At 37.0% G+C, this 18,329-nt stretch overlaps 2 protein-coding genes across 7 annotated transcripts in view; one reads left to right on the top strand and one right to left on the bottom strand.

Moving 5' to 3' along the window:
* LOC120629227 (protein singed) overlaps positions 1–2,784 on the top strand; it is a 61,585-nt gene extending 58,801 nt beyond the window's left edge. Inside the window, exon 10 of the mRNA XM_039898095.1 lies at positions 772–2,784. Coding sequence (XP_039754029.1) covers positions 772–977 — 206 coding nt within the window. The 3' untranslated portion in view covers positions 978–2,784. The remainder of the gene's footprint in view (positions 1–771) is intronic.
* Positions 2,785–4,457: 1,673 nt separating this feature from the next.
* LOC120629086 (epsin-1) overlaps positions 4,458–18,329 on the bottom strand; it is a 50,890-nt gene continuing 37,018 nt past the window's right edge. For 5 of the 6 annotated variants that reach the window (XM_039897831.1, XM_039897833.1, XM_039897832.1 and 2 more), the window contains 7 exons: positions 16,611–16,776; positions 15,625–15,651; positions 14,669–14,791; positions 13,760–13,913; positions 13,105–13,289; positions 11,930–12,193; positions 4,458–10,876 (listed from right to left, as the gene is read on the bottom strand). In XM_039897831.1, the coding sequence (XP_039753765.1) occupies positions 11,936–12,193; positions 13,105–13,289; positions 13,760–13,913; positions 14,669–14,791; positions 15,625–15,651; positions 16,611–16,776 (913 nt within the window). In that variant the 3' untranslated portion in view covers positions 4,458–10,876; positions 11,930–11,935. The remainder of the gene's footprint in view (positions 10,877–11,929; positions 12,194–13,104; positions 13,290–13,759; positions 13,914–14,668; positions 14,792–15,624; positions 15,652–16,610; positions 16,777–18,329) is intronic. The other variant, XM_039897836.1, reaches the window with a different exon arrangement.

Below are 18,329 nucleotides of genomic sequence, written 5' to 3'. Positions count from 1 at the left end.
TTTGCTAGTGAAAAAATCAACGTGCAGCGTGGTTTACGGCCCAAAAGGCAATAAAAGAGACGGAATATCTTATATTTAGTAAGGACCCACGTTTATAAGTTAAAATCAATAATTTTTGAACTCTCAACATACCCACCTGTAAAAACAAAAGCATGACTCTTTCTCTGGTAGATTTAGCATGGGACTTCATTTAGTATAGCTAATGCCTGTTTTTACTAAAGTGATTTAAGCCTAGTGATTTAAGAGATTACTAGATGGAAAAAAACGCTTCAGGAACTCTTATGTGATGTCTATCGACGTTAGGTGCCGTCCATAGTTACGACACCGATTCGGCGGATCGTATGTAAAGTTTAGTAAACTGACACTTCACAGATGAAAATTATGAATTCTGTTTCTGTTTTTATCAGAACCAAATCCAATCCCTGGTATCACCAAATACCAGAACTTACGGCAATACCATAGACAAGTAAGGTTATATGAGTGGCCCTGTCAAAATTGAAAGGTAAATGTATCGTTTAAGGTTTTAGGTTACAGTGTATTGCCATACATGGCGTTCAAAATGTAAGCATCGTGCAAATAATGCAAGGTAGATTATTGTGACCCAATTGCTCGGTTGCCCGCTATTAATTAAAAAAAAAACCGGCTAGCCCGATATCTCAGACTGCATTTTTACTTCTCACCGTGTAAGATTGCAGCCACTAACTCGTAGTTGGCTAGAGCGCGTACGCAAGACGGCCGCGGCCCGACGTACGAGCCCGCATGTGCCCGCAGGTCAGAACGGCAAGTACTGGCACGCGGACAGCGAGGCGGTGACGTGCGACAGCGACAGCCCGCAGCCCTTCCACCTAGAGCTGCGCGAGCCCACGCGCCTCGCCATCCGCGCCGCCGCGCCGCCGCTCTACCTGGCCGCGGCCAAGAACGGCAACTTCCGCCTCGCCTCGCCCGACCTGGCCGCCGCCACGCACTGGGAGTACTAACCCCGCCCCGCCCCACGCTCCGCGACTGTCACATCCGAACTACCCCTAACCGCCCCTTACCACTCCCGGCTACCTTTCGAAATACTCTTAAGCCACTGTATTTTAAACTTTGTTTACTTATCGCAGCAGCGCCATCTGTTTACAGTGCTGGAAAACAGAAGAGCCACGTAGTTAGTTTCACGCGATAGAATAAGTAAACGTGCGTAGAACATCTCGCATTTCACACCTTGTTTTGGCACGTATATGCCATGTATTTTTTGAAATACGGAGGGTTGTTTTGGAATATGTTTTTCATACTTTTTGTAGTTTTATCTGGTATCGATTGCCTTAAATGTTTTTATATTGCCACTCATTATGTATGTGGCCCACGTTATTGAAACAATATATTATTGTGACGAGTGCCAAACTTTAAGTTATTTTATAAAAACATACAAACTGATACACATTTTCATAACATTTTAAAACTTTGCTGTAAATTAAGACCAACATGCATTCGTATTTTCGATAAATCGATACCAGATTTTGATAATATTACTTAAACTTATTATAAGAAAAAAGCGTTTGAGTAATCATCAGTGGTGAATAAATCTTGTTTTTTCCATTGAATTGTAAAAAATATACTGAAAACTCAAATGAAAGTTCACAATACTCTTCCAAATGCAAAATTAGCCACATATTCCGGCGTGTAACTTAATTTGAATGTATTTCCTGAAATTAATATTTGCGTGCGCGCGCTTACAGTCGACGCCATTTTAAGCTGCCACCTTATTGAACAAGATGGCGCCCGAACGACCCAAACAGCCGATTCCAGGTTGAATCCGCTCGAAATGGTACTTAAACATAAAACAGGAATGTTTGCAATGCAGGTAGCATTGTTCTACTACATTTCACTAAAAAAAAAAAAAAATGTACAGCGTCACTGCAAGCGCCGCCCGGAGCAGCATTTAGTATGGTTAAGGCTATGTATCGCACGCGGGTGCGAATGTGATCGTATAAAAATATCGCTTGTCTAATTAATTATTATAATCATAGATTATTTTCTTAATATCGGTAGATCTGCGGAAATGATTGCTTAATAAGAATTATTTTTATATTTTTCAGACTCAATTTATCGCTTAAAATAATTTATTTTTAAACTAAATATCGAAATTTAATTAAGGCATTATCGTAATATCGGAAGTTTCGAAGAATATTTATTGGATATCGTAGCGTCTAGTCGAACAATTTTTAACAGTTTTGTGTGAATCCGACAAGTAGGTTAGTGAATCAACATCGTGAGACTGAAACCTACATAATTTAAATTAACAATAACAGTAAATCATTGTACCGTAATTTAAGTTTTTAACTGGGCTATTCGCAATACCAGACGTGCTTCAAAACTGTCTAACAATCTCCTTGAAATGTAATGAACTCCTTGCACCGTAACGAGAGTTACTGACTCAGCAGCACGCAGTCTGGCATCAATAATGAATAAGCTAATTAAGTTATTGTAAGTAATATCGGTATAGGATTAGGCTGAGTTTACACCGCTCCCAAAAATGAACGTCCATTCCACGATTTTAAACGTAGACGAGATTTTTTACAATTTTTAAGACTTTTATAAATCTGGTGCATACCTGATGCGATGGTTTGAGGTGCAAAAGTCGCTCTTGCTGTATTTGTGTTTGGGAAGCGAGGTGTCTCGTCAGTTGTATGAGAATGAACAAAACGAAGAACGCACTGCGTATATTGTAATGCGGATCCTAATGTGTGTACGATAACGTCTTTGTAAACTATTAATAAATAAATTATAATCATATTGTAAAAACTGTTTTATTTCACATCTATTTCAGATGTTTAACATGCCGATACTTGTATTTGCCTGCGACTTTATATCTTCTTAAAATGCTGAAATGAAGCATAGCATCGGTCTCCAGTTACCTACTCCTCATATCCGAAATGCTACTCGCAATTCTAAGGCATAAACTAAAACAGGTTTCTTAAACTCATAACCTAAACTGTTCTTAGTTGCATTCAACGATTAGTTCTAATTATTTGGGGGTTCTCGCTTCCCTGAAGGAAACGAGTTATGTTGATGCTTTGCAGAAACTAAAGCCTCACTACCACCAACCACAATTTGTTTCGAAAAAACGTAATAAGGTGTCTATATTTACGTAACAAATTTGGGCGCAGTCAAAATTTCATATTAGCTAGCTCTGCACTTTGCACTAAACGCAATCAAAACTAAACATTTTTATCGGATCCATCTCGGTTGCGGCTTCTGGTCAACATGTCTCCAAAAGGGCTATCAAGACTGCATCCCGTTTTTTTTTTATATTTATATAGACAAGTGCTTGACTGCAATAACACCTGATGGTAAGTGAAGATGCAGCCTAAGATGAAGCGCGCTTGCCTAGAAGATGCCTATTCACTCTTGATTTGAAGGTACCCAGATTATAGGTATCGGGGAAGGCGGAAGATGGGAGGGTATTCCAGGACTTTGCGGTGCGAATAAGAAAGGAAGAAGCAAAACGCTTCGTACGTGTTGATGGTATTTCAACCGTTACCGTAAATATGCCATCTTGATAAGCGTCCGTGGTGATACAGATACCTACTGCCGTGTGAAGCCAATACAATATGTCTAGACATTTGTTTTATGGACAAGCCGTCAGTTTTTATTCAGTCAAGGAATCTTTAGTGCACAAAAATATTTGACTAGATATATATACATAATTCTGTATACTGACATTATACTTTTTAATTTACCGTAATATTTGGACGTCGATGTGAACGACAAAATATGCGTGAAACACAAAATGATAACATCTATATAAGTTGTTAGTACCTACCATATGTTTTCCAAATAAAGAATTTGAATTTGTCACAGTACTACTGCAGGTAGGTACAGCAGTTTTATTCTGAGAGGGCGTGGGATATTTCTAGAAGAGGATTGATAAAGCTAGGTCTCCAAGTGTGATGGGTTTCTTGAGTAAGAGACTATTCAGTGATTTTATAAGTTTAACCTCGACTACATTAATGTCATGACGCCATTTCTTATGCGAACAAGAAAGGAACTAAGTATTTTAATAATGGAAAGAGGAATATGAAGACCAGTTTAGAAAATGATCTTGACAAATTAACAGATTTGCTTGATGCCTATCTCAGTCCAAAAAAAAAGTTAAATCGGATCACGGCCTCAGTATTGAAAAAACCAAGGAGGTATAATGTCTTAGATTCTAAAAAAAATTATTTAAACCTGTTTAAACATTTTTTTTTAGAATCTAAGACATCATTTCATTTAAAACTGTTTACTAAACGATTTATTCATTGGAATGATTTGTTGCCGCCGCGTGAGTGCCTTAAATGTATCCTAATGTTCCTAAAGAACTTCATCAACTTTAAACGTGAACCATAAATGCTAAATCTTAAAAAAAAAAACATCTGAAAACACAACAAGGAATGGAAAGGGAAATGGAAAGGAAAACTAAGTTAAATGAAAACTCATTTTGAAAAACTTATATATTTTAATTAAATAGTTACATTAATCTTTACAGTTTCTCCCTAGCTAAGTGAAAATTGGATTAGACTCGACGCATTTTATTGGTCAAAACATTAATATATTAAAAATAATTTATCTACAAAATAATTGATAAACATTGAAAAACCATCGAATCCGACCAAAAAAAATTATAAAGCATCAAGAAAAGTTAGTCAGATGCGTTCGCCAGTTTATAATTCAAATACATGATTCAAAAAATGATTACATAATATAATAATAATGATATAATGGAGATAGCACACGCACATTGTAAACGTAAAGTTTTGCTCTGGCAACCCACCGACATTTAAAGTAAAGTAAGACAATGTGAAAACTTTAATTTGTTTGACCTAAAAAGGCAAATAACCGTAGCCGTTAATCCAATTATTAGAGAAAAAAACTTGTATATAATATATCTATCATCTACCCATTTTCATTGGTAGTTAACTCGGCATGGAGCATGGAGTTGCAAATTGTTTTTTTTTTTATTTTATTTATATTGGATTTAGCGGCTTTGGGTTTCTGCACATTATTAACCTATCGCTGTGTTGCCATAACACAACTTCGACTATCAATAATTGATGGTATTAAATATATCAATACACCACATACCTACACATATAAAATGGAATATTTTGTACGCAACACAAACACACACAAACGTTTAAAAGCGCGTATCTGTCGTCTGGACGTTTCCGAAACTTCTCCAGATGTGTCAAAAAATTTTTGCATATGATAACGCGCGTTCATATTTACAGTTTTCAAAATTATATTTCAACTTATCCCGTTTAGTACAGTTTGTACATCAAAAACACAATGGTGTTTGGGTCTATCGAACATTATATAATATAGTCTCTCGACTCCGTAAATCCAGCTTATTAGTCAACTAATCTGTAAACGTACGAACAATTCGGCTGAACCGCCAAACCGTAATAAGTGTACAGCTTTATACGTTTTTATACATTTAATATTTTATTAAGTTTTCCGTTAACTAGGAGCTTTTTTTTTTGAGGATGAGGCCCAGCGGTCAGTTGGCAGTTGGCATGTCTGAAGGAGCTGTACATCAAGCACTCGCCCGCTGTATCACAATTTTGCATTTATACATAATTACCATTTACGATTTCGCAATCGATAAAAATTTCTAAAAAAGTTATGCATAATAATTGCTTTTTGAATATCTTGTATCGTGAATAGCTTCCGAACTATTAGACGAATCGAATATCGTGCATCAATTATATATTATAAATAGATCACGGTTAAACTTGCTCCTAATAGTTAAAGTTAATTAGGAGCAAGTCTTCTTCTAAGTAAACGGATTTCGTGTCTTGAAACACAATCGGATCGAACCCAGTAACTCGTGATAACTCCCAGAATAAGCTGTTCACAAATATTGAAACAAACTATTTGGTTAAAACCACTATGCCAATATAATTATGCTTTGAAAAACCCAGTCCATTATGGAAATAGGGCAAAAATATGAGTTGAAGTGTATTTTTGGTTCAGTCGCATTTTTATTTCAACCTTTAATACCCTACACAGTATAATCGTTTTCGAGTTGATCAAACACTTTTATATATATGTAGGTAACAAAAATCTTCGGGCGTATTGTAAGCCTATACTCGCGGTAGTGAAATGGTATTATCTTTGTAAGTTTAATAAATACTACTAGACACGCCGGAAAATACTATAATATTATATGAATAATAAATTAAGTTTGATTTAGAATAATTCGGTCAGTTAGAAACAATAACAGTTCATATAACCTAGATATATGCAAAATTTAGTTATATCAAATTCGTTAAACCAATACAACTAAAAACGTAAATGAGTTCGTAAAAACCCTAGTTCGTGGCGCATGCTCCAGTCAGCATAGAAAATAGACTGCTGCTACCAAATAATTGGTGAAGGCGCAGTGCATTTTATTTTAAACTGTGTCCACACTTAGGTACATATATTTTTAACATTCTAGAGTGAAAACGCAACATTAATGTCAACTGAATATAGGCTGTATGATTATTAATCTTTGCCTCTCCGGAAGGGGACAAATAAAAACAACAACAGGAATTGATTTATGATTTTTATATTAATAAAATCATGATTATTAAATAATAAATAATTTATTTTCGTTATAGAAATTTCAACCTTTCGTATTTCCCCCGTCTGTTGCGCTACAGCCCAGCACGTCTAGTCGCCGCACAACGCAAAACGCACAGCACGACGCAACACAAATTTTATCTAAGGCACGATTTACACCTCAATCTCGTTGCCCAAGATTGTGGATCGGGCGGACTTCAGACGGTGCAAATATTATCTTTTTTTGAAACTATACTTTGTACCATAAAATAAAGTTCACATTTTAAATTCTTTAATCTGACTAGAGTCGGTTTTAAGTTGATATGCAGCAAGTCTGTACTTTCTCTACTAATTACAGCGAAGCAAATTATTAATAATTAGAATGTCAATCGATTTGTCTTTTTTAGTATGTGTCGTCACAATATGGCAGATAAGTAAAAAAAATAACAGGTAATTTTGTAAATTTCGGTTTGGATTAATTTGATAAAAAAGTAATAGTCATCAATTTTACCAACAACAAATCAAAATCAATAAAATAAAGCCTTTTGCCTTCCTGAAATGAGGAGATCCTCAGCTCAGCGGGCGTGAAGGATTTAGACCCGTGGCACCATGAGATACTTACATCCCATTGGTTGATACGATAAGGGAAAGCCAACTTATGAATATAATACTTGCACCGCGAAAGTCTTAAGTAATATATTTTAATTCCCTATACAGTCGACCCGGGGACACCCCAATCGTGTTAACATCAGCATCTTACATATTGATGTCATTGTATTACATATATAAATAAACGCTGGGCGTGCCCAGCGGTCGGTCTAACGCAATACTATTGCTCTAGTGTTGTCTGACCGTGCTATTCTAAGTCTCCCATAATATGTGCGTTCAGAAATAGTGATAAGTTTTTAGTGAAACTTCTTTTGGCCGGGATACATAAAATCATAAACAAACATATCATACCTGCAATAAATACCCTTTAGCATTGAAGTTTAATTTCATTACTGTATGCAATTCTAAAGTTTTGCATGTAGAGTGTCTTTAATAAATAAATTAGTTAGTATATGTTTTCTGATGTCTACAACATAGCACATATGACATCACAAATCGCACTTGCAGTGACACTCGCAACAATAAGATGTTTCTATTATTTTAATCCATTTAATTAACCCGCTGCAACTTATGTAACAGACTATATATTTAACATTTTCTTACACGACCTATAATGTAAACGACTTGCCTTTCTTTTATTGTACACTTTAAAATATTAATTTACGGTAAAGGTTTTTTTTTAATACTTTAAAAACATACCTACTTTATGCCAAGAAATAACAAAAAATTAAGAGAATGGAAAAATATTACCTTCCCATAATTAAACAGAAAGTTTTTCTTAAGTTAAATGTTAAAAACAAAAAAGCCTTTGTTGGTCACGTTTCGGGCCGTACTTGAGCAAATCCAACGCAACCCAAACTAAACTTACATTATATACAAGCAAATGACCCAAAGAAGCTTCACATCTAGAGAAATCTCGTGCAATTCACCAAAAATGGAGTTTGCTCACATATTTCTTAACGCACACTGCCATATTTGAATCACACCAGCTTATACACGATGCGATTTTAGAATCAGCCGTGTATGGCAGCATCCAAAACCATTCGATAAAGAAAGATTTGGACGGTTCAAATGTAGACACTGAATTTGCAATTATATTCTAAAAATGTTAGGATTTATGAATTATTTTTTCCGGCCCAAAATCGACAAGTTTTTAAGTGCCTAAAATTTTGTGAGAATAATTTTCATTACTGTACACTTGTTTGGATATATTTATCCGTATTTTCTATATTGGTTCATCAATTAAGCATGAAATCATTATCAATAATCGAACCTTCCTTTATGTATTCGTTTCGGTAGCAGCCATATGTTGCGAGTCTCAAAAACACTGTATCACACGGGAAAATATTTTATCCGTCGTATATAAAACGTTTCATTTACATTATGTATAGTTTACACATCATTCTACTATCTCTATGTACCTTACATTAAATTTAAACCTATCACCACATTATCGATTTTAGTTTTTATTTCTTAAATATTATCTTAGATTTCACGCACATCAATATAACACTCGAAATATTATATAGAAAGAAAATATCTTTCTAAGATAATTTTGTCAAAATACGTACATAATCATTTAAATTTATTAAATTCAATATAATGAATGTCTTGTGAGCTGTTAAAATGCACTTTTTTATTATATTGCTCTAAATATCGCCATCTTGGTTTATGTGATTGGAAGTTTTAATGCCGAAGACTTAATTAAAATAGACGGTATCCTTAGTATACAAATTGCATACCAAGAGTTTTAACGACTAACACTATAGTCGCGAAATGAAAAGGAACACTACGTATCTGGTTTCATAGTCGTGTAATCTGCACTGCTGATTTATTTCACTCGTGTTTGCTGTGAGTAGCGTGAATTAATTTAAGCTTTAAACCATCGCTTTAAGGTCCATTTTATATTGAGTTAAGGTACCCGAAACTACGCACGCACTACGAATGCCAAAACACGAATCTCAAACTAAGGTATTATTCGAAATGATTCAGTTCAGAACAACAGATAAAGAAACTTCAACAATGTGCAATAAAGGTTTATATGTGCCATCTATCTTTTCACTTTAGGATGATCGTACATTAGCTACTCTCGCTTGAGTACATCCATTCAACTACTGCATAATTTACTGTGACTGTATATGAGTGACCAAGTGATCTATCGCACAGGGTTTACTTTCCAGGAGGGCTAGTATGCGCGCCACGAGAAAATTATGTCTTCACAATATCTCGTCTATCTCTATAGAAAAAAATAATAATAACTGGTAGAGAAAAAATATTTTAAAGCACGCATACAAGTCCTTCTGGTTGCTGCACCGCAAGAAAATTGTCTACTATTTTCTCGTCCGATTTGTATGAGACAAGGCGAGACAAAGGGTAGACATAATTATCTCGTGAGAAGTATAGGACACTGATACCCTGCTCAGGGACTCTCGATAGAAGTGAAGATCGATAAAAGTATCTAATAAAAGGACTGTAATTTTCGGTTGATATTTTAAACTTTGTCAGATGTATTCGATGGCATTGATATTGTTAAGAATCAACTTTTAAGAAGCTTGGTTTCAATAAAGATTAAAGCGACTAAATTCTTTTCAGCGATTGAGGCCAATGTGCGACCAGTCTTAGGCTTGTTTTCCACCTGGGTGTGTGATTTGAAATAAGATTTATTTCTTGCAATCCAAGTGACGTCATCTAGTAATACTTTTTCAACCATTGAATCTTTAAGAGGAGCTATTACTGCACCTAGCACCACTGGGCCCTAAGACAAGAAGGCAGGCTGTAGCTTTTTTAAAACGGCAAAAAAAACCTATAACGTAGTAGTAATCCTACCTATCGAATATCAGCAAAGCCTCAATGCTTGTACCCGGGTTGACCTGCCTGCCGAGAATAACCCAAAAATGGGTACAAATGGCCTCTCTTAATATTTGTATATAGTTCTACAGACACCTTTGGTGGAAAGGCGGTATTAACACCTCAACGCACCATATCGATTATCGCCATCTCGACTCAAAAGAAATCGTTGAATAGTGAGCTACATAAGGCATAATTTTTACTTTTTCATACGCCACGCGCACTGACCTCCGTTACCACTGGACAGGATGCTGTCACTTGATGTGTGACACTGTATTACAAGTGTCCGAGGAACTAAAAACTATTATATTATTAGTTCCAGAGCTAACAACTCCATTTTTTCTTACATGTCTTATTATGATATAAAAAACTAATAAACGCATACATTCATGAACAGTATTTCTTCTTATTTCATTTGTTCTTGTTTATCCTAACACATTGGTTTTTCTTAAAACATACTTTACACAAAAAAATAAAATAAAAATAATGAATGTATTGTTTACAAAAGACAGGTTAGAAAAGATGGACTTAATGTCAAATGTGGCCCTTCAAATGTCATTGGTTTATATGGACAGAAGTCCAGTACTCAAAATTAAGGTTAATGGTTACTCGTCATACACATCAAAGAACACCTAATGACACATGATATAAAGCTCAAAATGCAATGCTATAATTTGAGTTCAGTTAGTGATAGATAGGTACGGTGTAGTGTAGTTTACGACGGAGTTAGTTTAGCCAGCGAGCATGTGTTGGGGGAGTCGGGTTTGTGTGTCGTGTGGCGACGTTACAGCGAGTGCGGGCCCGCGGCGGCGATGCAAGCGAGGCGGTGCGGGCGCGACGCGGCACCGGCCGTCTGCAAGCAAACGAAGAATTACTGCTGATGGGATGTATCTAATGGTTCGGACAGGCTGTTTAAGTAAGTTACTATTGCAGACGTAACTAATAGGCATGACGACAGTAACGAAAGAAATGCTAAAATATTATATTTATCTAATGATATATGATTAATGAAAACATATTTTTAATTATATTATAATTGCGATTGGTATTTATTTTCAATAAATCTAGCAATACACCATGACAGGTGAAATGCCGAAAGTCGTCACTTCTTTATAAAAATAATTTTGAAACTTCAAAAATCGCTGTACTTGTTAAGTATTTTGTGATTTTGAACTATCAGAAGCTCTCTCGCTTTTGTCTTATCAAAACCAAAACAATCTTTAGCTATGGAACATGGATATACTCAGACGGATATAGCTCTAATTTGTCATCATGCCTATAGAGAGGAATATATATATATTTTTTAACTATTTTTTTTTATTATTATTTCATTTCTGAGCGTGCCTGTATTTACGGTAATTATAAATACTGCCAATGATACAGCCTTCAAACTGTATAAACACCTTATCTGTACTTATATTATTATTACGAAAGTATATGTTTGTTTATTTGTTACCTATTATAAACTTTTTCACTGCACCGAATTTGGTACTCCATACATATATATATATATATATATATATATATATATATATATGGAGTACCAAATTCGGTATATATATATATATATATATATAGGATATGCTTGCATCCCGGAGGACTGGCGAGGAGAAAAAAATCCTAAACGAACGGTTCACGCGTTATTTAAAATTAAGCCCAAAACAAACGCATACGACATCGCGGTCAAAAGCTTGTTATCATCAAAACCTATTGTGTTATTTGAAATAATACTATCATCATCATTATGGAGCCATTACTGATCCACGACATTACTGTTTCTACGCGACATCGATTAGAGGCACGTCTTTGTCGATAGGGTGGTATCTAGCCACGGCGGGCATTTCTTAAATTTAGTAGCGCTAGCGGGTTTTTATGGCACTCGGTGGAGAAAAAAACTGGTAATTACCTGTGGCTAGGAAAGGAAGGGGTTGGGTGTATGTCTTGTTGCGGGCGGGGACCACGGCGACGCAGCGCGCACGGGCGCCCATGGGTCTGGCGACGCGACGCCCACGCCCATCGTGGGTGTCATGCTGGACATGGGCATCGTGGGCACCATGCTCATAGGCGGCACGGTCGACGCCATCGAGCCGAGTGCGGGGAACCCTGGTGACGTAGTAGGGTACGCTAGGCCCATCTGTTGTTGCTTGATTTCGTTGATCGACAGTTTCGCCTGTGGAAGAGTTCATGCTGAATTACTTTCACGTTATTATTTTAAAATTTATACGGTACACTATGCGCGATCTAAGTTGGCCAGACTGAAGGAAGTTTTTTTTTTCTATTTCACTAAAAGATAGCCCTTGACTGCAATTCCACCTGCCTTTTAGTGATGATGCAGTCTAATATGGTAGCGGGCTAACAGTTATATTAAATGTTTAATTATTATTAGTATAACTAATTAGTAAAGTTTATTTTCCAATTGTTAAAAAAAAGACGACACTGAAAATCTTTTTTTAATGTGTTGTTTTTTATTTATATTATGGCACTTGTTTTTAAAACATACATTACACTAAAAGTTGTTATAAGGTTGTTTACATTAGGAATCATCAATTTTATAAATTTTAAATGCATATAGCTGGCAAAATTATTGGCAGAGAGTTGCAGGTTTAAATTCTGGTGGTTCTGGAAATTTTTATATGCATTTTAAATATGAATTTATAAAAAAAAAAAAAAATAAGAGAAGTAAGAAAAAGTAGACCACATATATGTACATATATTGTATTAATGCTTCGTTGCGTTTTCGGCTGCATGTCACGAGGTCCTGGGTTCGCTCCCCGTATCGGGGATTTAAATAAAGAAGGTAAATCCTCAAAACTACATATTTTAAATAAATATAAATATACTACGATACACACAACGCCATCTAGCTCCAAAGTAAGCCTAGCTTGTGTACTAAGAATACTGATAAAATTTTAATGAATAATATACATAAATATTTATAATATACAGATAAACACCCATAAACTGAAAAACATTTATTTTCTTCACACAATTTTTTTTTCAGTTTCTGCCCACTGCGCCAGTCGGCTGTCAAATTGAAATCAATTTGAAAAAGGGAGTGAATGCATATTATGTTTTTTTTACCGGCGGCGGGGGGGCGAATAGCTGCCTCTGGTCGTTCGTGAAGGGGTTGGGCGCGGCGGGCTCGGGGCCCGACGGTTGCAGCAGTCGCTCCAGGTTGACGAGCGACGAGTTCTCCCCGAGGAACGCGGACGGGGACTTCTTCACCCCGCCCGCCGGGGACGCGGTGTTCGGGGCCAGGCTGCCGTCTGGAATTAACATGATAAAGCAATTAGTTGGAATCTAAGCCAAATTTAAAAATAATTTTATTTTATTTTTCTTTTGCGCATACTAATTATAAATGCGAAAGTTTGCATGTGTTTGTTTGTCCTTCTTTCACACCCTAACTAAGCACCAATCTACTTGATTTTTGGCATACATTTCTCTTACCATTTGACATTCAATGTAAACATAACTATTGTTTATTTAAGGTTGCACTGCGTATGTTTCAATGACAAATTTGTACAGCTAAAAGTACTGATCTCAGGATAATGTTTTGAAATATAAAGTATAAGACGTCAGTGCGCCTACCCCAGAGATAAGCACGCGCAGGGTAGCAGCAGAGCAGGGGTACATCGCGACAATAACATATCTTACTAACAAGAAATCTGAAATCCAATTCAGACGACGTCGCAGGCATCCGCTAGTATAATAATATCAGCGCGCCCCGTGTACTCACCGAGTAGTGATAGGTCGAAGGGGTCCGGCGCTTGCGAGTCAACCTGGTCAAGCGTGTTATGCCGCCGCTGCGACAGCGCGTCGAATTGCTCCAACTCCGACGACGGCGACGACAGCAGCGACGCCGGCGACGTTGGCGACACAGCTGATTTGCCCTGTCAAACCATAGCATGGTGTTTACAACTGAAACTATGAAGCACACGTCGATGCTTTCGTATTTAAATTGTCACTTTGTTTGGCGTGTGGTGACGGCAGATCAGAACAAAGTTGTCACCAACCGTACTCTTCTTTTACAAAAAAAAAAACAGGCTAAGTTTGTTCCCGGCTTCTCTCTTAGACCAGGGCGCGTTTGGAACCCTCGTAGCTTTAGTTTTAAGTGGACGAATTTAGTTATCGCCATCAACTCACTTCCATGTTATATTTTGCATGTAATGTACGCATTAAAAGTGCCATATATGTGCCTATTTAAATAAAGAAATATTTGACTTCGACTTTGACTTCCCGCGGATACTGACCCAGTACAGTGTGTTAATAAATAGAAATCAGTGCCAGTAAAAAACTCTTTGTGGTTTCAGCGTCGGTTGTCTTACGACATACCACCTTTTGTTCTTATTCCACTACAAGTTAGCCCTAGACTGCAATCTCACCTGGTGGCAAGTGATGCAGTCTAAGACGGTAGCGGGCTTACCTGTTAGTGTATCGCTTAGCGGCACGTCTTTGTCGGTAGTATGACCGGACCAGAGAAAATTCAGAAACCTTTATTGACGAGCTCTCTGACGCGACACACACTGAATGTAACATTATAAGTGGGATAGCTAGCTTGGTTCGATTTTGGTATTTCATCCTCATCACCATCATCTCAACGTGATGCGTCTTTTATAAAGGGTGCAATAATGTCGTGCCGCCTTACATGTGCCAGCGGCGCCCAGGGGTCGGCGGGGGCGGCGGGGGCGGCGGGGGCGGCGAGCGCGGCGGGGGCCCACGGGTCTTTCGCAGGGCTCGCCACAGACGACCAGGCGTCCGGTGATGTGTCCTGTAATAGAATGTTTCAAGAAAACATGAGATTTTTTCACCAAAAAAAAAAAACTAAAGAGTAAATACATTTTTGTATAAACACAAGTGCTACAACTAGCTTTCAGTCGCGAAAACATTTGTAAAAAAAACACGTTACATGTTGGTGTACCCTGATATACTTACTGAATACATCTGCGTAGCGCGTGGTGTACTACGACAATATATACAATAAACACATCGCAGTGGCTTCGCCTAAAGTGATAACTAGAAAGTCCCACTAGCAAATTAACAAAACCTTTCGACTTTAAATCCCTATTGCAATAAATAAAATAAATAAATAATAATAAAACCATTATTTTCAGGTCGGAGACCCATGTACAAAATTGAGATATTAAAATAAAATGAATATACAAGATACAATCTAAAGACCGAGCGATGATCGATTAAGCGACAGTAATCAATACTAAAGGAGGTTATTTTTATTTAAAAAGATAGAAAAGTGCCGTTGGACTATTGTCCTCAGATTTAAAGAACTAGATAAGACACAAGTCTAACGGCCTTGACGTTGGACTATTGTCCAAATTTGTATAAAATTCAGTCTACATCTAGCCATGTTGAGTATATAATATAAACATTAAAGATTTCAGTCAATCAAAAAAAAAAATGTTGACAACGCTCAAAAATTAGCTCACTCAATTTACGGTGGGCACATTCATAACCAAGGGTATCTACCGATCAATACTAACTTACTTTAGCCTCACAAGTAATGATTTTAAATATTGGTTTAGCAGCATAAAACATACGCATACATTTGTTTCCTAGCAAACACCTAAATAACCTTTTCGTACTTACCATGGGAGCGAACTCCAAATGGAAGGGCTAATAAACAAATTAATGTAAAAATAAAATAAAATAACAAAAAAATGCCATAATAAATATCCGATAATTTAAAACCTGCTACTGATGTATCAGCTGTATTGAAAAAAAATCAGAAGCATATTAAACTCGAATCCTGGAGTGCCATCTTTTTCCCGTATGGTCGTCCCTGTTGATATTGAAAAATATATTGGCCAGTCACTAACTGCCAATTTAAGATATTTTAAATTAGTTTAGTTTTACAATTGCATTACGTATACAATTTATAATGGACCATATTTAGGGGAATTAAAATGATTGTTAAGAAAAAGATAGCACTTTTAAATCTAAATTAGAGATTCGCTTTGAACAGAATTTGAGCAAATGCTATTGTTTATACATCTCTAAACTTAACAAAATGGCAAACATTATGAAAAGGAAATGATTACTATTAAGTTAAGTGTTTGATTTGTGTACAACCGAACCATTTGTGTACAACCGAACCATTTGTGTCTGATAAACTTATAAACTCTAGTTTATTTTTCAATTTTTTATTCATATCAACCTATTATCCGCCCACTACAGAGTATGGTCTCCTTCCCACAATGAGAAGGGGTTTAAGCTAAGGGTGGACATAACTTAGAACAGAGGTGCATGCTGGGATTCGAACTCGGCACCCCGAAAGTGAAGTTCAAGTCCTACAAACTAGGCTATCACCGCTTCTTCGGCAAGTGGAAATCCATTGCCTATAAACAGAGAAACACTTGGCAGAGCACGCTAGGTACACGTTCTTAAAAGTGCCGGCGTGTACATCAACCTGAGACCTAGGTCTAGCCTTATGTACCTGTTAGTACACCGGCATCCACGCCACTTTAGACTGGAACACAGAAATGCTGATTGGCGGCAGAATTAAACCTGGTAGCAGTACTTCCGCGGACGAGCTCTGCCTCAAAAAGTTGTCGAGACGACAAGTATATTCGTACCTGTTTCCTAGCGGCGGGGGCGTGCGCGGGGGGCGAAGGGAGGCCCCAGGGGTCGAGCGGCGCGGCGGGGCCGGGCGGCGGCGCGTGCGCGGGCGGGCCCAGGTTCACATCCAGCAAGTCCAGCAGGTGGGACTGCTGGTCAGACTTCTTGTCTACTGGCGTTGCCCTGGAAATTCATAAAGTTCTAATAACTCAAAGTACACCATTTTGTAACTTATATTTAATTTGTATTTAATAACATGTGAAAAATCGAATTAACCGAATATAAATACGATTTCGATTCGATATTTTAAACGACTTATTATATATTTATATTATAAACTTGATCAGAAATCACGAGTCTCTGGGCTGACATCAGTAGTTAATCTCGCAGCATTAGTATGTGATCAAATAAGAAATGAGGAAATTTTAAGGAAACAGGAAAAGGAGGTATTTGTAAGTTGAACTTTAAATAAATTGATATCAGACTGCACCATAGGGAGTGCTCTTATTGATTTGGGTACCATAATGTTTCCTCTATTATAAAGGTTTATGGAATTTGATAAGTGGGTTTAATATAACAGCCCCCAACAGGTTAGCCCGTTACCATCTTAGACTACATCATAACTTACCAGAAAGTGAGGTTTCAGTCAAGGGCTAACCTGTAGTGGAATAAAAAAAACCCTCCAGGCAACCAATGGCGTTAAAGGAAATAAACAGTTACAACAGGTAGGGGGCATGAAATAAAATATAACATTTTTCGTAACATCGTCTTCTTTTAAAGCATAATTCAATATTTGTAAAAAGATAAGAATCATCTTCCTTTTATATATAACTAGCATACCCAGCTCGCTTCGCCGGGCTAGATTTTGCTTTATTTTATTTGAACAATAAACTTACATCATTAAATTTTTAATTTAAGTCTCATAATATATTAGATCATTTATTTCTCTCCGTATTCATTCTTGTACCCCATGTACACCCAACAATTGAATATTATCATAGTAAATAAAAGCTGTATTTGACAGTTCAAAAATAGGAGTGCTCCGATCGTCACAGGATTACTCGCCAGGTCAATCCGGAGATTCTCTGAAAGTATCATTGAAATCGGTCCAGTCGTTTCGGAGCCTATACGGAACATACCCACACACTTTATCTTTTTTATATATATATATAGATAGATAGGTATCAACCAATTTTAAAGCACTAACTCAATTACATTGTTTGGAAGCACTCCAGACAGCCGAACAGCCAGCATCCAGGGCTTTGCTCGCCCAGCGCTGGGCCTTCGTGGTATAGGAACTGGGCTTGGATGTACCGGTCTAATCTGTGAGGAGGGAGGGAGGGGGGAGGGTAGAGCCGGCTTCACATTAGTACCGCAGTGTGATTCACCAAGCAACCGGACCGAGGACAAAATAACCGGCCAAGTGCGAGTCTGGCTCGCCCACAAAAAAATATGTCTGTTGTATGGAAGCCCTCCTATATATTTGTTTCATTTTAATTTAATTATTTATTGAGTGGAATATTTCTAGCGTCAACCTGTTGCCATTATCAATATGGAACGTTGTCATTAGGAAAACAAGAAAAAGAAATTACGTTACCTTTTATTCTTTATTTTTTTTATTTCTTGTTATAGCGGCAACATGCATGTTAAGTAAAAAAATGTACTGTATAACTATCTCGGTTCAAGAGATACAGCCTGGTGACAGACAGTCTTAGTAATGAGATCCCCATTTATCC

Source organism: Pararge aegeria, chromosome 14, assembly GCF_905163445.1.
Source record: "Pararge aegeria chromosome 14, ilParAegt1.1, whole genome shotgun sequence".
In the NCBI taxonomy this organism is placed as follows: domain Eukaryota; kingdom Metazoa; phylum Arthropoda; class Insecta; order Lepidoptera; family Nymphalidae; genus Pararge; species Pararge aegeria.
This window is presented reverse-complemented; position numbering and strand designations above follow the sequence as displayed.